Source organism: Galeopterus variegatus, unplaced genomic scaffold, assembly GCF_000696425.1.
Source record: "Galeopterus variegatus unplaced genomic scaffold, G_variegatus-3.0.2 Scaffold7035, whole genome shotgun sequence".
Taxonomy (NCBI): Eukaryota; Metazoa; Chordata; class Mammalia; order Dermoptera; family Cynocephalidae; genus Galeopterus; species Galeopterus variegatus.
Genome location: NW_007733146.1, coordinates 72,798 through 92,015, shown reverse-complemented (window position 1 = coordinate 92,015; position 19,218 = coordinate 72,798). Strand labels below are relative to the sequence as shown.

Below are 19,218 nucleotides of genomic sequence, written 5' to 3'. Positions count from 1 at the left end.
TAATCGTGTATTCTTGACCAGCAGGTATACATACCTAAGTTACAGACACACATGATATCACACCATATGTGCTGAAAAGTATTCAATTACTGACATCACAAAATAAACCCAGGTGAACTGTTAAGACTCACTACATCCGTGACATCTGAAATAGCAAGTTACAGAGCCTCGTGCCCTTCTTGCTAAGCTATTATCCATCATGTAATTCACTCAAACTCCCACTCCAGTGATCATCGTCTTGGCCAGGATACTTGCTATTGTTAGTAATAAGGATATTTATCCTCAACTCCTCAAACCATTGGAGGAGATTTTCTTTTCTCTATAAATCTCAAAGGAAAAAAAAAAAAAAGCTCCAAAACTACAATTAAGAGAAAGGTAGCCCATAAATTCAAATGGGCTGAAACCAAGTCAATGGTGCAAGAGGGCTGGATAGCTGTTGTGTCCCTGTGAGGAGCCAGGAGTAGATTGCTGTTGCTGGGACTGACTCCTGGAAGCAACAGTCCCTGTGGCACTACAAAAATGCATATTCTTCTCATGAACATTTGTTAAACTGAGTTACGTTGTTTTATTTTTGATAAGGACAGTAATGGATGTATTATGGTGACTGCGTTCCTTATAACTTTTACAGAGAAATTCGTAATACCAGAAGCTTAACTTACATAGACTCCGATGCCCTAAAAGAGCTTCCCCTCCTAAAGTTCCTGTAAGTACTAACTCCTCTCGTATCCCCCACATCTTTTTTTTTTTTAAAGCATTTTAATGCTGTCATCTGCCAGGAATCTTCCTAGGATGATGTGGTCCAATGCTGGGACTGGAAACCTGCTCCAAGAGGCACAAGGGAAAAAATGCCATCGTTTAGTCTTTAAATGTAGTATCAGAAGAAAGTAAAACAAAATCCCAAGAGCCATTTGGTCAATTTTGTTTGGAAATGGGTATCATAACAATATTATAGTGGCTGTTACATAGCAAGAAAAAAGCCACAAAAGGTAAAATCCAATCTTTGGGGGTGCAGAGACAAAAATGGAGGGACAACACTTAACTGCTTTGCTCTGGCAACTTTGCTCTGGCAACTTAGAGCTGATCATAAGCTCCACGGGAGCAGGGACTGCAACATTTTTGTTCTCTGTTGCATCTTTACTGACTAGCACAGAGTAGGTGCTCAATAAAAATGCACTCAGTGAATGTGCATATACGGCCTCAGGCCCTCTAGACACCAGCTGGAAGAAACTTTTTTTCTGCTTATCTGCATTATAAAAACTAAAAAACAAAAACAGTGTGAAGAAGAAACTAAAAACCAACCTTAACCACAATACCCAGAAATAATCACTATTAACATTTTAGTTCATTTCCATCCATGCCTTTAAAATAAAACTGTATATCCATAGATATTTTATGAGCTAAGTCTTTAGGGATGAAAAGGAGTTATCCAGGAAAAGAAGTGGGATGGGGGTTGGGGAGCTGTAGAGGAGAAATATAAGTAGATGGAATAGCATAATAAAGACACAGAGGTGTGGAATCACATGGCGTATTGGAGGAACTAAAAATAGTTCATATTGAAGAGATGGGAGTAGGATATGCCAGGAGTACAGAAGAGAAAGGGGATGGGATATGCAGCTGAAAGGATATGTGGAAATGGACATCATAATGTGAAAACGTGAGACAAGGTAATCACTCCTCTTATGGACTTTGAGTTCCAATCAACAACTCCTTGATATCATGATCTCCTACTATGTGCAAGGCTCTGTGGGAACACGCCAGTTTCTAAGACATTGTCCTTGCCTTTAAGAAGCTCACAGTCTAGTTGGAGACATATTGTACATGAAATTGAAAAGTTCCTCTCCTGCAGGAGTATAATGGAAAGTGACAGATGAGCGTACATAGTGTTTAGGGGCTCAGGTAATGAGTGGTGAGATCAAAAGAAGGACTTACACGGGGTTTCAAAAGATAAAGACGTCCCGGTCCAAGTCCCTGAGTGGTGAGATCAAAAGAAGGACTTACACGGGGTTTCAAAAGATAAAGACGTCCCGGTCCATTTCCAGCCCTCTACTTTATATGGCATTTCCAGCCCTCTACTATGTGGTCCTCGCCTTGACTCTTGGGCCTTCCCCCCCCCACTCTTCCACGTGAACCCCTATTGTAAATGAATGTTTGTTTATTGTGCTTTAAATATACCTTATGGAATCTCACCTCTCTCCTTCGTTATCTGGAATGTCCCATTTGCTGATTTTGAGACTTCTGGCTCCTGCTGCCTCTTCAAATCCTATGCCTTCTGCTCTAGAAGGAGTCAAGGCTGAATTTGCCATAGAAGGTGCACCAACGGAAGTAGAGTTTTCTCTGCTGGAAGACTTTAAAGCTTTACTGGGTCGTGTCTAGGTCTCACCCTATGCCATACCAGGCCTCTCAAAATAATTTTTGCTTCCACTATCCACGTTATAGTAGCTGCAACAAATCTTAAGCCAACTAAATCTGGGTGACATCAGGAACCTGAAAGTTCATGCTGTTTTATGCATGTCTTTTAATCTTGACATCTTTCCCTGGATGACACAAATTTTGGAAAGTGAAGACATTGTCTTTGGCTGATTTCCTTCCTTCTCTGGATGTATTTTTTAAATGGTACCACTGCAGTGGTACTCCCAATTCACTACTGAGAAAGCCATTCTTGGCAAAATAACAACATGACATAATGTAGCATTTGAAAAAGGAAGCCCAGCTTAGAGTTGGGCAATTGTATCTCTCCGTCCCATCCACCCCTTTTTCCACCCCTCCAACATACATACAATGTTTTCCAATTAAGACAAGGAAATAACACATATTCACACACACACACACACACACACACACACACACACACACACACGGGAAAGAAATCTGAATTCCTATTTCTAGGAATCCCGCTTGATTCAGACATTCCCCACAGTATTATAAGCAAAGTGAATGTATTGACACTGGAAGGCTAGATTAAATTACTGTGCCTTGAGAGAACATCATCTCATCCAGGGGTTACAATTTGCCCATGATCACTCAGATATTTCAGTGGAGGAGTTAGTGGAGGAGTTAGGGACTCCAGGCTACCTCAGAGCCCATGCTTTCAGCTATCACATGATTATACTTACTATGTGTTGATTTTTTTTACCTAAATTATGTCCTTTTTCCTCTTTTTTTCATGTAACGAAGTGGCATTTTCAACACTGGACTTAGAATATTCCCTGAACTGACCAAGGTTTATTCCACTGATGTGTTCTTTATACTGTAAGTATGCACACGTACAATGTTTGACAATATTTTGTTCATCATAGACAAGAACTAGGGTAAAGCCATGGGGTTGGTTGAAGCCAAATAGAGCAATTGTTTCAAGGTAAAAGCAGCGACCTGGCCGAGCCCATGGTGCACTAGGGAGAGTGTGGCGCTGGGAGCGCAGCAGTGCTCCCGCCGCGGGTTTGGATCCTATATAGGGATGGCCGGTGCGCTCACAGCTCTCACTGGCTGAGCACGGTGCAGCCGGTCTCAAAAAGGACAAAAAATAAAAAAAATAAATAAAAGCAGCGATCACTGGTCACTGCACCGATGGATGAAGTAAGGCACGTACTGAGAAACAGCCATTGGATTCAGTAATGTAAGCATTGGTGATTCTGACAAGAACAGTTTAGAGGAGGGCTGGCAGTGGGGAATTCTGGTCATGGTGGGCTCAGAAGAGAATTGGAGGGGGAGAATTGGAGAGAGTGACCATAACAAGCTTTTTTGAGAAGTTTTATTACTAAAAGGGAGCAGAAAATGTCTCAGTAGTTAGAGGGTATCAGGTCAGGAGAAAAGACTGTGTGTTTTTGCTTTTAAATGGGAGAAATTATGGAATGTTTGCTTTCTGATGAGAATGCTTGAGTAGAAGGAAAATTTAATGATAATGACAATAATTATTTTTCATATAGTTTTTAGTAGTTTTCAAACACTTTCCCATGCATCACATGTTTCATTCAACCACCTTATAAGGCATACAAGGAAGTTACTATTTTTCCATTCCACAAATGAGCAATTTGTGGAATAGAAAACCTATGTGATTTTGTTTGAGCAGAGTCCCAAGGAGCAGTCAAGAGTGATGGTCAGAGTACTTCTTGTGACTTCTGATTGGTGACCATGTGGTCTTTTCCAAAATCTGCAACACAGGTCAATTGTCTTACCCAATTGTATGGGAGTATGCAAAGAGAATTACAAGTAGAGTTTGCACTACAGAGTCAGCAAATGTGGATGTTAGGCTCCAAACTCTTGGGTTTTTGCTAGAAAAAAAATTGACCATGCTTCTTTGATACAGAAGGGCTCAGAGTGAAATAAAGGCAGTCTTCCAGGAACTAGACTGGCGTGGATTCTCCAAGAGCATCTGACTGACGGTTTTGCAAGTGGAGTACATTTAGTAATACTCATTAAATGAAATCCATTGGTCCCTCTCTTCCAACTCTTTTTTTAAACTTTATGATCAGTATATAATAATTGCACATATTTATGGAGTAAAATGAGGTATTTTGATACATGTGTACATTAAGTAATGATCAAGTCAGGGTAATTAGTATATTCATCATTTTAAACATGTATAAAGGTTCCACACATGTAGAAAATTCTAGCTGTTGTGGACAAAGTGTCCCAGATTCAGGAGAACTCTCTGAGATCCATTCACTTCCCTTGAGATGAAAATTGTCAGGGACCTCAGCCCACACCCAAAACTCACTCGCTTACTGCACACTTGGGGCTCTGGGTGCATGTTCATCTAGGACATCTCTCACCACCTCACTGGACCTCTGAGCCACCAGTGGTTAAGAAGGGTCAATGAATCTCAAAAAGAAATAAGCTTAAGTTGTATTGTGTCCAGCTTTTCATTTAAGTGCATATGTACAGCAAGAGCCCAGCTCCAGGAAGAAAATATATTTTCATCAAGTGTTTTTGTTCTCTCTCTTGCAGTGAAATCACAGACAATCCTTACATGACTTCAATCCCTGTGAATGCTTTTCAAGGACTGTGCAATGAAACCTTGACATTGTGAGTATTACCAGTCCTATACCTGCCAACACTGAATTTTGTTTTGAGATGTTGTCATATTTTTACAGACCATCCGAGAACTAAACCTTATACAAGGGTCCTTCAAAAAGTTCATGGAAAATAGAATTGAAAAATAATATGAATCTTTCCATGAACTTTTTGAAGTACTCTTGTAATATGTACTCTATAGTCTTACAAAGGATTACATATAACTAAATAAGAATGTTGTCTTACGGTATGGTGCTTTGTAGGCTACAAAAGGGTTTAGGTAACAAAAGTATTCCCTTATGGTGGTGATTGGTACATTTTTTATGTAAATGGCCAGTTAGGCTTTACAGACCATATGGCCTCTGTAGCAACTGCTCAACTTTTGCATGGCAAAAGCAGCAACACATAATACACAAACTAATGAGCATGTCTGTATTCCAATAAAATTTTATTTACAGAAACAGGCAGTGGACCAGATTTGGCCTGCAGGCCTTATGGTATAACTTTCTGTATTAAAGTATCCCCATTTTGCAGAGGCAGAAGCTGAGGGTTAAGCCAATTTAAGTGAGTTTCCCAAAGTTCCTGAATTAGAAAGTGGTGCCACTAAGGTCTTTTAATTCTCTGTACTCACACTTTTACCCAGTAATTGTAGACTATTATTAAGCTCCTATAAGGGGGTTTTTAATAGAAAACATAGTGCTTCTATACATCATCATTTTTCCAGCTCTTGAGTGGGTTCTGCTCTTTAGATGTTCAAAAGTAGATGCTTGATCAGGGATATTCACAAAATGATGTTTTGATGGAGAAAATCTAATAGAGGTACAAAAGATAAGTTAATTCTTTAAGTTGGTAGAAAATTCCTCTTTCGTTGCATTGGCCACAAAGTATAGAGTTGGGGCTACCTCTGAAGGATCATTTTTCTCTATTTTTAATACCACTGCCCAAGTTCGGACTTGGTGGGTTTTTGCCCAGACTGTCACTCCAGTCCCTTTCTCTAGTCACACCATGGTAGGGGGTTCTTTATCAGAAACAAACCTAATTGAATTACTCCCCAGCAAAATTGATTCAAGCCTCCACCCAGTGCTTCTCAGGAGCTATTTTCTTTTCTTTTCCTTTTTTTGTCTTTTTTTACTGATGGGTAACAGGATCGCAACCCTCAGTGTCGCGCCCGTACCAGGGACCGGCAATGGGATCGCAACCCTCGGTGTTGCACCCGCACCGTGCTCAGCCAGTGAGCGGGAACCGGTCTCCACATGGGATCCGAACCCTCGGCGGGAGCGCCGCTGAACTCCCAAGCTTCGCACTCTCCAGTGCGCCACCGGGCCGGCCCCTCAGGAGCTATTTTCTGAGCCATCCCATATCTACCAATTTGGGCCCAATGAAGCTATCTCAACTTCTGGGAGTCTATCCACAGGGGGAAAGCATTTCAGTAAATCCTTTTCCCCACAACTTGGGGGCAGCTGTCTTGAAAAGACAAGAAACTTCTTCTCAGCCACCATTTCTTTTGACAGCACAGCAAAGACCTGGGCTCTTAGCCTGCTCAGCCCCATACCTCAAGGCATTTACCTCCTCTGCAAGGTTCCCATTGCACTATTTAGCGCCCATCATAAGTAAACAACTACATTCTGAACTTCTTTACAGAATGTTACCTTTACCTTTGACATCTTTTTTCTAAGGACCCATATCCCAAGCATCCCTCTCAAGTGAAAGCAGCCCATTGTCCCGCACCTTGCATGGGCCTGAAGGCACTTTATAAACATCTGAGTGAGGGGACCCCCTATTTCTGAAAAGTAGGGGTGGGGATGTCATAGGTTGTTTGTCTTTTCAGATGATTATTTCTACATTCCTTCAAAAGTCCTTGGTTCTTTGAAGCTCATGCTCAAAAACCTGTAAACATTTAAGGATATATATCCAATGCAAAGTTTGTAACCATATTCCTGGTAGGATAGAGTTTCAAAGTTTACAATTCTTTCTTTCTTTTTTTTTTTTCACTCTTTTCCCTTTTCAAGGCCTATTTGATCATTAAGTGTTTTATTTAATCTCTGAAATGTAACTCAGAAAACATTTTTAATGTACAGAAGTCTCAACAAAGTCTTTGAAAATAAAAATGTCAAATGCATAATTCTCACAGCTTCATAAAAGAGCTCTAGTTTACAAAGAATTAACTTATTCACTAGAGATTTCTCAGCCTCTGTGCCTGTGTCCCTGTGGTATTGCAATCCTCAACCAAGATATCTTAGTAGCTGGAATTAAACTCACTAAATAATTATTTAAAACAAAACAAAAAAAATAAAAGCATGAGATTATTTCTCAGTTCCCTACAACTATATAGGATAAATTCAAGCTTTATGATACTTCTTTTAACATGGTCATCTCATAAGTGTCCCTCATTGAGTTAAATGTATAGTTATTTGATCCTCCCAGAAACCTTTTGATTAGGTACTACCATCACGTTTTTAGAGATAAGGAAACTGAGGATAAGAGAGGTTGAAAAATTCTCAGGGTTACCTCACCGTTAAATAGTAGACACAGGTCTAATCCAAATTTGGAGTCTCCTGTGTGCTGCTTAATGTGTTTCCAGAGTGCACATTGGTGGATCACCATAGTTTTCACAGTTCCCCTACCATTGCCACAAGGCGTTCCCACTAGCTGTGCCCAATTATGGATGTGGGTGTCTTTTCTTATCTTCCTGCCAATAACCCCCATGCATCCCTATGTAGCCCAGAATTCCCAAGGCTGTGGCTCCTCCTGCTGAAAGAGTATGTGCTGAAAACCCCTTTTCTGAGTGTATGTGGAACATTTTTTTAAAATCCTTAATGGTGGCAAATCTTTGCTCCTCAAAGTAAATATGCTTCTGAGAAACAGCTTGAATTTACTAGGAGCAAAGTCTGGAGAATGGGCATTCAAGCTGGGAAATTCAAACAAGGCACACTGTAAATTTTTCTTGTGGGGTGCATATGTGGGACCTGCAAAACTTTTATTCACATGTCTGACACCGAAGAAATGAACCCAACCCTTCAGAAAAGGGCTAGCACCACTTCTCATGGGTCTCTGACTTTTTTCTCTTCTGTTGATTGTAGGAAACTGTACAACAATGGCTTTACTTCAGTCCAAGGACATGCTTTTAATGGAACAAAGCTGGATGCTGTGTAAGTCAAGGGTAGCTGTGAAAACCGCCACCCCCACCCTCCAACAAGAACCATCCAGTGGGTCAGAATTCTGCTGAGAGATAGGTTCTACCAGAGCATCCCTCCACCCCAGAGTTAGTGTGACCAAGTCTTCGAGAAAATGATAAGGATCTTTGTAAGGGCCAGCTTTAGTGGACACTTACATTGGCTCCAAATCTAAATCCCAAAGCTTTTATCCTCAGTGTGTGTATGTGTAGATGAAGTAAAAGGTTATCTTTAATCAAGTCCAAAGCAGTTCAGAAAATAAGACTTTCATTTAGTTCTTTCTGACATATTTTTGGGAAAGATGTCAGTTTATATTTGATTCATCCAGAAATAGCTGAAAAATCATATTCAACTTTTGCTTTTTCAAAAAATAAATAATGCCTTGAACAGCTGAAAAAGCAAGCAATAGACTTTGTGTTTGATTTGTTTTATAACACTTCTTGAGTATTTCATTAACAATTATATATTTTTTTCAATTCCAGATGTTCTATTTGGGGTTTTATCCCCAAATTTACTGGTTCATTTTTAATAGGGTCTTGTTAGTTTGTAATTCCTTCATTTTTTTTCTCTTTAAATATTCTATACATAGTTATTTTATATTCTAGAAATGATCATTGCAAAATCTGAAAGCCTTATGATTCTAAATCTGTTATGATGTACACTGCTTTTCAAACTTTACTGGGCGTACAAACCATCTGGGGGATCTTATCAAAACACAGACTCTGATTCAGTAGATCTGGAGTGGGCCATGGGATTCTGAATTTCTAACAAACTCCCAGGTGATGCTGACGCTGCTGGTCCGTGGACCACACCTTGAGTAGCAAGGGTGAATAAATAAACTGCATGACCTAAGCATTGACCCTAGATGGAAAAGAGCATGCATATAGATTAAGTGATTTGAGTCGATGTTCTGGTTTAGGGGTTAGGTGATAGGTTCTGGAATAATTCCATTTTTAAAGGATAAATGGTCATAAGTTTTGAAGTCATTATACTTAAGCAAGGCTCTCTGAGTTCTGTTTGAAGTGGAGTCTCACTCTTTGGCAGGCTTTTGGGCTTCCTACTAGTGTCTATCAAATGAAGAGTTAAAGTACTATTCTCTCTTGATTGTCTGGTTGCGGAGTCATTGGGGTTGACTTTCATCATATTGTGAAAATACATAATCACGGGAAGACTAAAAAGACTCAATAGAGTAACATGAATACTTACACATTTAATTTATTTAAAGAATTGGACAGACCCTCCTTCTATCTTAATTTTGTCATACTAGCCTCATGAGCAGTCCCTCATTTACTTTTCTACATATTTATGGAACACTACTCACTGGGAGTACAAAGGGGAACATCAGCAATATACTCCCTGCCCACACTGGTGGGGTCAACTCAAGGGCAGCAATACAAAGGGTCAAGTACATTAGGGAGAAATGTCCCAAATCCAAAATATGCATCTCAGATAGAAAACAACCAAGCACTGAATATTAAATAACTTTGGCCTCCTTGTTTGGAGATACAAGCAGGATTCTCCCTAGATTTACCTCATGTTTTTCTCAAGTATTAGCATTTGTTTTTAAAATTATGTGAATCTCACCTTTGATTCATCTATTCCTAGAAAGCCATGACCCTTAAGGAAATGATCTTCCCAATTCAAATTTTCTATGAATGAAGTGGGGTATTGGGACTTTCTAAATTAAGACCATTTGTAGATGCTGAGGGCGTAAAGATTTCAGAGGACTGTCATAGTGTTCTAGATGTTGGGGCACCAAGGGGCTAGCATTGAGGCATCAGAGAACCACATTAGCAAGGGCAAGGGGAAGAATAGTGGAGACATTTTCAACCAGGGAAACCAGAGCTAATAATACGGCTCCTGAATTCAGCCTGTCAGGCTGATTCTTGCCTGAACCAAAAACTGCCTTTCCAGAATGCTAGATTAGAAAAAGAACATGAAACCTTAGATATACACTAATCTATTTCTTTTTTGTTATTATTTACACTTGAAACATAATTGATTATACATATTTGGGGGTACAGAGTTGATTATCAGTGTTTGTATACAATATGTGATGATCGAGTTAGCATTATTAGCGTGTCCATCATTACAAATCATAATCATTCTTTATGTCCATTACCCAGTTTCTCCCAACCCCTCCTCCGCTCTCCATTTCTAAAACTTTTATTTTTCCATAAGCAAAGGATTTTTAAAGCCTAAGATAAAGATCTATGCTTCAAATTATTTGCCTCTTTCTCCTGCCATATTTAGTCATTGGCAGATATGACCCGCTAACACCTTCAGTTATCATTTTTTAAGAACAGAGATTTGGGGTGTAAAATTCAGACTTTAAGGTCTACAGAGCAATGGTCCTCAATATTTGCTACTAAGTGGGATCACCTGAGGAGTTTGAAAGCACCGATGCCTCAGTTTTACCACCAGGATTATGGATAAAGCCAGGGCAATGAGGGTTTAAAAATCTACCCAGGTGGGTTTGATGTGGATCAAAAGTCAGGAACCACTGCTGTGGAATACATCATCAGTCTCCTTGTCAACTGTCACAGTTTACATATGAAGGAAACAAAGCCCAGAGAGTTCACATAGCTCTTTTAAAACAAACAAACAAAAAGCACGACTTTTAAATTTGATAGAGCTGACTAGTCAAGACAAAGCTGAGACCTGGATCCCCTGGTTGAGGACACCTTTCCCTGCACTCTGCTGGGATTCTTGTCACTGACTTACCAGCTGCCACCAAGGTGCGGACACCCAACTCCTCTCGTTGGTGTTGGTGGAGCCACTGCTGCTCATTTTTTAGCACGGAGCTTCCATGCCCTCTCTGGAAGTGTCTCCAGACATCTCCACGTGTTCAGCCACCTGGAGTTCATCCAGACCTTGTCCTTTTGGGTTTTTACGGAGGCCTCATTATATAGGCAGGGTTGATTAAGTCATTGGCCATTGGTGATCAGCTCATCCTTCAGCCCCTCTCCCCTCCCCAGAGGTGGGGGGGCTAGTGGAGCTGACTGTCCCAACCCTCTAATCATGCCTCAAGCTTTCTGGTGACCAGCTCTCATCATGAAGCTATCAAGAGGCCCCAGCCACCAGTTATCTCATCAGCATCCAAAAGACACTCTTATCACTCCAGTGATTCCAAGGGTTTTAGTTGCTGTGTGCCAGGAAACGGATGAAAACCAAACAAACATATATTTCACACTATCACAGTAATGAATCTTTTGAGATGCCATCTTATTGGGAGGCAGGTCAATTTGACAAAGTTCTTTCTAGAGGCAGCCTATGGAGATTCTAAGAAGTAGTAAAGGTTTCAGATCATATGATAGTCTTCTAAAACTAAACCTACAAAGAGAGTTTATAGGGGGACTCCCTCTACCTTCTCACCAGCTTTCTCCTTGGACCATAATATGGGCTCTGTGAGTGGCTTGGCTGATGATAGAGAATTATTCTGTTGGAATATTCACTGGAATAATTCACTGGTATCCTGATTCTAATCTGTTCAGTCTGTTCTAATCACTAACCAGTCCTTGAAACATAGGAAAGAAATCAGTGTATCATTTCACCATATTTTCTTGACATTTTTATGTTGAGTGTAAAAGTTATTTGGAAGAGTTTAACAAATGTGGGAAATATGTATTAGTTAAGAATCATTTGTTTCTTGGTTCTACAAGTTTAGTTCAGAGGTCAGCAAAATTTTTTCTGGGAAGGGCCTAGATAGCAAATAATTTGAGCTTTGTGGAACATATGGTCTTAGGTGCAGCCACTCAACTCTACCAGTGTAGTATGAAAGCAGCCATAGACAGTACATCAACAAATGAGCATGGCTGTGTTCCAATAAAACTTTATTTACAAAAACAGGGGCAGGCAGAATTTGACTGCAGGGCCATAGTTTGCAGACCTCTGGTCTAGATGACATTCAGTGAGGATGGCCATTGTGTGGTGAGTTATGTAATCTGTTTCTCCCAATTCCTGGTAAAGGTTAAAGGGAAGTCATGGGACAGAGATAAGAAGTATCTGGATAAAAGTATTTCAGGGTTAGAAAGTTCAGATCCAATCATAATAGAAAACAAAGATCTTTTTTTCAATCCATATTTTGAATCCAAACTGGAAACTCTGCTCCTGTTATAAAACAATGCTCTGTCTATTCATCATTCTACCCTAAGTTTCTGATTCCCGGTTGATGGAAATTTATTCTTTCCTAGATTTAAGCACTTCAATAAAAGGTATCATGCTCCTGTTATAAAACAATGCTCTGTCTATTCATCATTCTACCCTAAGTTTCTGATTCCCGTTTGATGGAAATTTATTCTTTCCTAGATTTAAGCACTTCAATAAAAGGTATCTTGTAAATCCAATGTAAAATCAAGATGATGGCCATGATAAGGAGCCCTGGGCCTGGAGGAAGACAAGGATTGAGCTGTAGGTAAAGAAAACAGAGGTCAAATTTCTATGGTAATAATGAAATAGTATTCACTCAGTTTTCAACAAAGGGCTGTTGCTTCTGGTCTCAATGTTAATTATGATTTTAAACTAAGATAAACATATCAATCCCATATAATTATCCTAATAGTGTTCAAGGATTGCACATAGCATGTTAGCAGTGTGGTAATTTCTCCAGAAGTGTGTTCAGGTATCCTTAGGTTCTAGTTTAAACGAAATGTCATCCAAAAGAGCCGTCATTCCCCATCATTCCACCTCATGCCAATTTATTGAAATTAACAGATTTGACCTTATTTACACCCATCTTTTTAGTGTAACTGAATAATATGATTCCAGCCAAGTTGGACAAATTCCACATTGAGTACAAGCAGTGATGCCTCAGCAACAGTTGAGTAATTAGTTAGGAGTTCATGGAAATGATGGCAGATGCATAAAAGCACTTCATCCTGTGATTTCGTATGGAGCCAAGCCCCTTGTCATCACTCAGATGTGAAAGTAATAATAATACAAGCATCCCTTGCTCAACAGAAGTTGAACTGTACTCAGTCGCAAGTTAAATCATACAATTATTCTTTGGAAGCTCTTTTCCATCTTCTCTTTCCACACCATCTGCATTGGGATATGTTGTTTCTCACAGAGTGTCTGCTTCTCTGTGTCATATTTTCTATGGTTAACCACTAGAACTAGCTACTATCTGACAGTAAACATTTGGACAGGAAAAAAAAAAAAAAAAAACCCACCATTTTGACGTTCTAAGAACCTACCAAGACACTAATCATTATAAACAGAATCAACATAATTAATGTGCTAATTGTCATCACACATTAGTTGATTAGAAGTAAAACACCACAGCTTGGAGCACTGGGAAAAGATGACGATAGAAAAGATTGTAGGATTAAGCAGGCTATTTTTTCTCATGGGGTAAGTATTTGAGCAGCTTGTAGGGTATGTTCCAGTGTTGACGTTTACCTCTCCCTATTGAAATCTTGAGCATTTTCTCACCTACTTCTGTTTACAAACAGGTGTCCTCGTTTCTACTAACAAAAGGATTTCCATAGAGCAATACAGTTTTTCTTTAGACTGACATGAGCTAAGCAGGGGTTCCCTTTAATTTTCTGAATAACCAGAGCTGTGGGAAAGAAACACAGTTCCCTGCAGAAGTGTTCCCATGCGATTCTCACAACATAATCAGGTGCCAGCCCAAGTTTCCCCTAAAGGGATTGTAGAGGCACAGGCTTAAATTCCATCTTGGAGCTGAAATGTATCCTAAACCTCCCCAGAGAGCGAGCGAGGCTCAGCAGCAATAGCAAATTTCTTTGCTGTAGTACCATAGTCCTCTCTCTGACATAGGTCACTTCCTTCTAAATATAGTGTAGAAGAAACCTCTCTCTAGGAGATACCTAGCAACTGGGCTTTCATTTATTCATCCAGTAAGTCTTTATTGAATGGCTACTACGTACCAAGAGTGAGTCCAACAGAGAAGGGTGTTCATGCACGCACATATTGTATGCACAATACTGGGTTTGTCAGTTGGATAATTTTCCCCAACTAATTCCTGACCACCTTCATTTTCCTGACTACCTTGTCCTTCCCAAACTATGAAATACACAATCTTAAATCAGGGGAGGGCTTCTTAACTGCCTTTATGGAAAATCTGACTTCTCTTTTCTAAGAAGAACTGCATTGCTTCCAACAAGTTCTCAAGGAGGCATGAGCTCTCCCAAACAGTAAAGAGCCATTGAACACACAGATGCAGCAATGCCTATCTTATTTTTAAAGGAAATACCAGTTCTTTTCTTATTAGCCCTTCCCGGTATTTATATTTAGAAATCCTGACTTTCAAGAAGCCTTTTCTCTCACTTCTTACTTACTGTAAGCCTTTCTACTCTCTTTTGAGTTCATTCATGTCATCCTCTCCTTTCAAGGGATCGTTTAGATAATCACGCCCCATATGAAAAAAATCATTATCTATAGTAGGTTACCCTAGCTTACCAGGATTTGTGATTTATTTACCCAAGCTGGCTTACAGAATGTGGATTCCAGAGAAATCAGGGTAAGCCATGGTCAAGGAATCAGTTTAACTAAACTGACTTTCCCCCAAAATAGTATGTGATAAACGAGGCACATGGATCACTTCCTTCGTGGATATTAAGACTTCTGCATACATATTTCTCCACCCCATTCTCGTAGCTTCAGATCGAAGGTGGAAGGAGCAGTCTGAACCCAAGGTTAGAGACTAAGTGAAGCAGCCTTCAAAACTGCTAAAGGCAGAGTGGGGGTTTCATTTTTAAGCACCTAATTATCTCCAAGAGGTAAAGTACCCGAGCAGCCATGTTGGTTTTAGAGAATGCAGCCTCCTGCAAGATCAGTTGGTTGCTGTTCAAGCTGGCCGTGTCTCCTCGGCATCCTCTTTCTCCCCTCCTGGACTCTGGCTGGCTTTCCCCGTTTTAACTATTCTGTAGCATTTAACATTTCTGGTAAACTGCAATGCTTATCAACCAGTCTCCTAATCCTCAGGGGCATATTAAGTATCAGATGAAAACACTGCAGAATTGGACAAGCAAAAATTTAGCTTTACAATGATTTCTAATGATTAGAGCAAGCCGATTTCACTTGCAGCAGTTGGAGGTGAAGAGGGAAAACTTAGATGAGCTCACTGGCTCCTCTTTGATTTTCAGCAGCCTGGGAACAGAATGTGAGATGCTAGCTGCACTGACCAAAGAATACAAAAACAGATGCAAGCCAGTGTGACCCTTATGCTGAGCTTAGTTGTCTTTTTATAAAATCATGCTGTTCAAGATCTTCTCTCCAGTTGTTTTCTCCAAGGTGGCCGTTGTTCACTCCAGCTGTCACTGACCAAAGGAACTCTGTGGGCATAGTGGGTTAAAAAAGAGTCGAACAATGATCAAGTGGGGACTGTGACTGGAGCCATCGGGAAGGCATAGATTGTCTGGCTTAGCATCTTCTAACATATGGGAGACTAATTGATCCTCCCTGTGTCAGTCTTAAAAATGGTCTGGAAGCTGGGTGGCCAGCCACTACCTAAAGAGGCTGTGTCTGGGCCACACGCTTGTGGTGTTTGTAAACCAGCTGCCTCACTAACCACTGCCATCAAGAAAGTCAATTGGTCAAATACCAACACACCATATGCTAAGTTTTCTATTCTTTCATTCTGCATTATTTTCTCTTTAAAGCATTCTCTTGTGTCACCTTAACACCTTGACATTGCCCACCTCATTTCCTTGGAAGAAAAGTGTATTGATTTATTTATTCACTCATCACATATTCATCCAACAGATAGTTATGGAGGTGCTGAACTAGGCACTGGGTATACAGCAATGAATAGGACATAGAACTTTCATTCTGGTTGGGGAGACAATAAACAAGTAAACAAATAAATAAACATGGTAATTACAGATTGTGATAACACGATGAAGGAAATAGAGTGTAAGGAGGCAAAAAGGTGATGGCTACTTTAGATTAGGTAGTTCTCAACCTCTATTTAAGAAAAAATTAAGAGACTCAAAAATGTATACCAATTTTTGAGTTGTCATTTTATGGAGTGCCAGTACTTACCTGTCATTTGGTTAATCCTTCATTCTACCCAGAAGGGTAACACTTCTCCTGCATTAGTGGTTGGTAATATTCTCCTCTCCCCCACCTCCCCACCACCACTCTAATGATGACCCATTTCTGGGTCCAATTAACCAGGGGGAAGTTTCTCTGTGAGGGCTCTGGAGAAGGAATCTTTCTAAGCAAGAGTCTTCATGTTGTTATTATTAACTATCAGCCTTAAGAATTTTCCATCATGAATGCAAACCCCATAAGTAGAATAATAGAAGCATTATCCCTATCTAAGCAGAGCACTTGAGGGTCTCGGCTGTATTCATTTTGCATTGGCCACTCACTAATGCTTAAGTTGACTAGACTATGTTGTCAGTTATTCTAAACATGGAAATTGGGATCATTGATAACAAGGATGCACTTTATTTCTTTTCAGATAATTTTGTTCTCTAAAAAATCTATGGGAAAAAAGGCCAGTTGCAAAATCCTTGGAGGCTTTTATCCATTTGGAGGAAATTTTGTCTCAAAATTACTTTGTGAAAAATTGCTTAAAAAGTATTTTGTCCTCAAATAACCAGTGTCTTTTCAAAATGGAAAGATCGATGTGCCCATCAAACCCCTTCTGTGGAAGGTATACTCTGTAATCTTATCTGCCTAAACACCCCCACCAAATGTGGTTGTCACTCAATTAAATTTGAATTTTGGATAAATAACAGATAAATTTTTAATATAAGAATTTTTCAAAAATTGCATGGAGAATACTTACACTAAAAAATTATTCATTGTTTATCTGAAATTTAAATTTAACTGACATCTTGTATTTTTATCTGAAATCTAGGAATCCTACCTGAAGAAAAGATCTGAATCTCTGGCCACTCACCACCCTTACCACCTCCATTCTATTCCCAGTTTAAGCTTAGTTTTCAAACATATATGGGAATATTGATCAATATTTAAAAACAAAATTTAAAGCAGTTGGTATTAAAGAGGATTAAAAAATACAATTGCCACCCACTGGGAAAATAGGGAATTCTGACAACTTTTATGAAATCTAAATATGCAACTTAGATTATAAACATGCTCATTTTCAAAGACTTCTTCCATAATTAATGTTCATAAACTTCATACAACTGAAACCTAGAATGTGTTGAGTGCTTAAGCCAGAAGAAGGTAAGTTGTCTTCTAAATTTTTAAAAACCAGTGAATAGCTAGGGAGACCATGGTCACATTTTATTCTGGTATGTGTACTAACTTGGTGTGATTGCTCAAATTCATCTGATTCATACTCTCTCTCTCTCTCTCTCTCTCTCTCTCTCTCTCTCTCTCTCTCTCTAGTTACCTAAACAAGAATAAATACCTGACAGTTATTGACAAAGATGCATTTGAAGGAGTATACAGTGGACCAACCTTGCTGTGAGTAAGACACACACAAAAAATTTGTCAGGTTTTCTTTTTTGTTTGTTTGTTTGTTTTTTACTTTTTTGGAGTAGAGGGAGATACTAAGAAGAGGAGAATCTGATGTTCATGGGTGGAGAATGTTGTTGTCTCAGGTAAAGGTTTCTTCTGCTAGTACTTTTCCGCATGGCTGTAATGGCTGTATAGGCTATTTCTTGAAAGAAATTCCTTGTTCTTTGAGACTCAGAAGGCCCCAAGCTCCAACATACCATCCTGATGCCTGATCAGGCAGCCACCTTGGTGTGGACATTCTTGGAGGCCCTGTGCATGGAGCAGCTGCTGTTTGCAAAATTCTGAGACATGAGGTCTACAAATAGGTGGAAGGCACTCTAGTCTTTGCAGAGAAAATGTACGTGAATGTGTGTTGCACAATACCTGGCACAGAGAAGGAAGAACGTAAATGATAGTTTGGTTTATTTCTGGAAGAACTTAATTTTTAAAAAGCATGAAAACCATACCTATGTGTGCATTTCCTCTGATTTACACCCCCATATCCAATCAGCAATCAATTTCTGTCCATTCTTTTTCCCTCTAGCTTCTTCATATTTACCATTTTCTCCATCCCCTTGGTTTTGCCTTAGTTTACAATCTAATCACTGAGCATCTAGTCTAGTCCTTGCCAAAGTAGAACACAGCACCCCAAGAGATGCACAAGACATTCCATTAGGGGCAAGAAGAAATATTAGAGGCTCTATTTATACTTGTTTTTTAGAAATAAGAATAAGTTGAGTTTTATTAATAATTTGTATACAGATGACCATTGTCCCTCAGGTGTCAGGTAGGGAGTAAATGCATCCCAAAAGAATGGACGATCCACAGTCCTAAGGACTCAACACCTTTGTTCACTTTTAACAATTTCATCTCACTTTTAGATTGAACACACCCTATTCTCTTGATATGTAGGCTCCATATGAGAGATCAAAGTGACCTTGAAAACTGCTGCACTATGTGGGGTTCACTGTTAACTCATTGCAAAGTACTTAAAAGCATTACACATTTTTTTCTCCTACAGAAAGACAAGTGAAAAAAGTGTTGATTTTTTCTGTGATAAGTATCAGTATATTTTTTTTAAGCTGGAAGATATTTTTCACTGATATCTTTATCTGCTTCTTCAAGATAAAGGTGGTATTTTGCCAATGAATGACGAAAGTAATTGCTTTTCTAAAGAGGTTTATGCTTTGATGAAAGCCTTTAGAAACAGGTATTTGGAAACATGCCATGCTATATAATTTTCCTGATGAAAATAGTGAATGCTATGAAAAAAATTTTTTTTATCAAAAATAGAACTTTAATCGGTTTTAAAAATCTTTCAATTTAAGTTTGTTATGGACTGAATTGTGCTCCCGCAACTTCGAATGTTGAACTCTTAATCTCCAGTACTTCAAAATGTTACTGTATTTGTCTTTAAAGGGGTAATTAAATTAAAATGAAGCCATTGGGGTGAGCCCTAATCTAATTGACTGATGTCCTTATAAGAAGAGGAGATCAGGGCCGGCCCGGTGGTGCACTGCTACAGTGCGCTGGTTGGGAGCGTGGCGGCGCTCCCGCCGAGGGTTCGGATCCCACATACAGACCGGTTCCCACT

The 19,218-nt window shown here is 39.5% G+C and overlaps 1 protein-coding gene across 1 annotated transcript in view; it reads left to right on the top strand.

Annotated features, from left to right (window-relative positions):
• The first annotated feature begins 590 nt into the window (after positions 1-590).
• TSHR (thyroid stimulating hormone receptor) overlaps positions 591-19,218 on the top strand; it is a 55,409-nt gene continuing 36,781 nt past the window's right edge. Inside the window, exons 1-5 of the mRNA XM_008591561.1 lie at positions 591-703; positions 3,175-3,249; positions 4,945-5,022; positions 8,091-8,159; positions 17,514-17,591. Of these exons, the coding sequence (XP_008589783.1) occupies positions 591-703; positions 3,175-3,249; positions 4,945-5,022; positions 8,091-8,159; positions 17,514-17,591 (413 nt within the window). The remainder of the gene's footprint in view (positions 704-3,174; positions 3,250-4,944; positions 5,023-8,090; positions 8,160-17,513; positions 17,592-19,218) is intronic.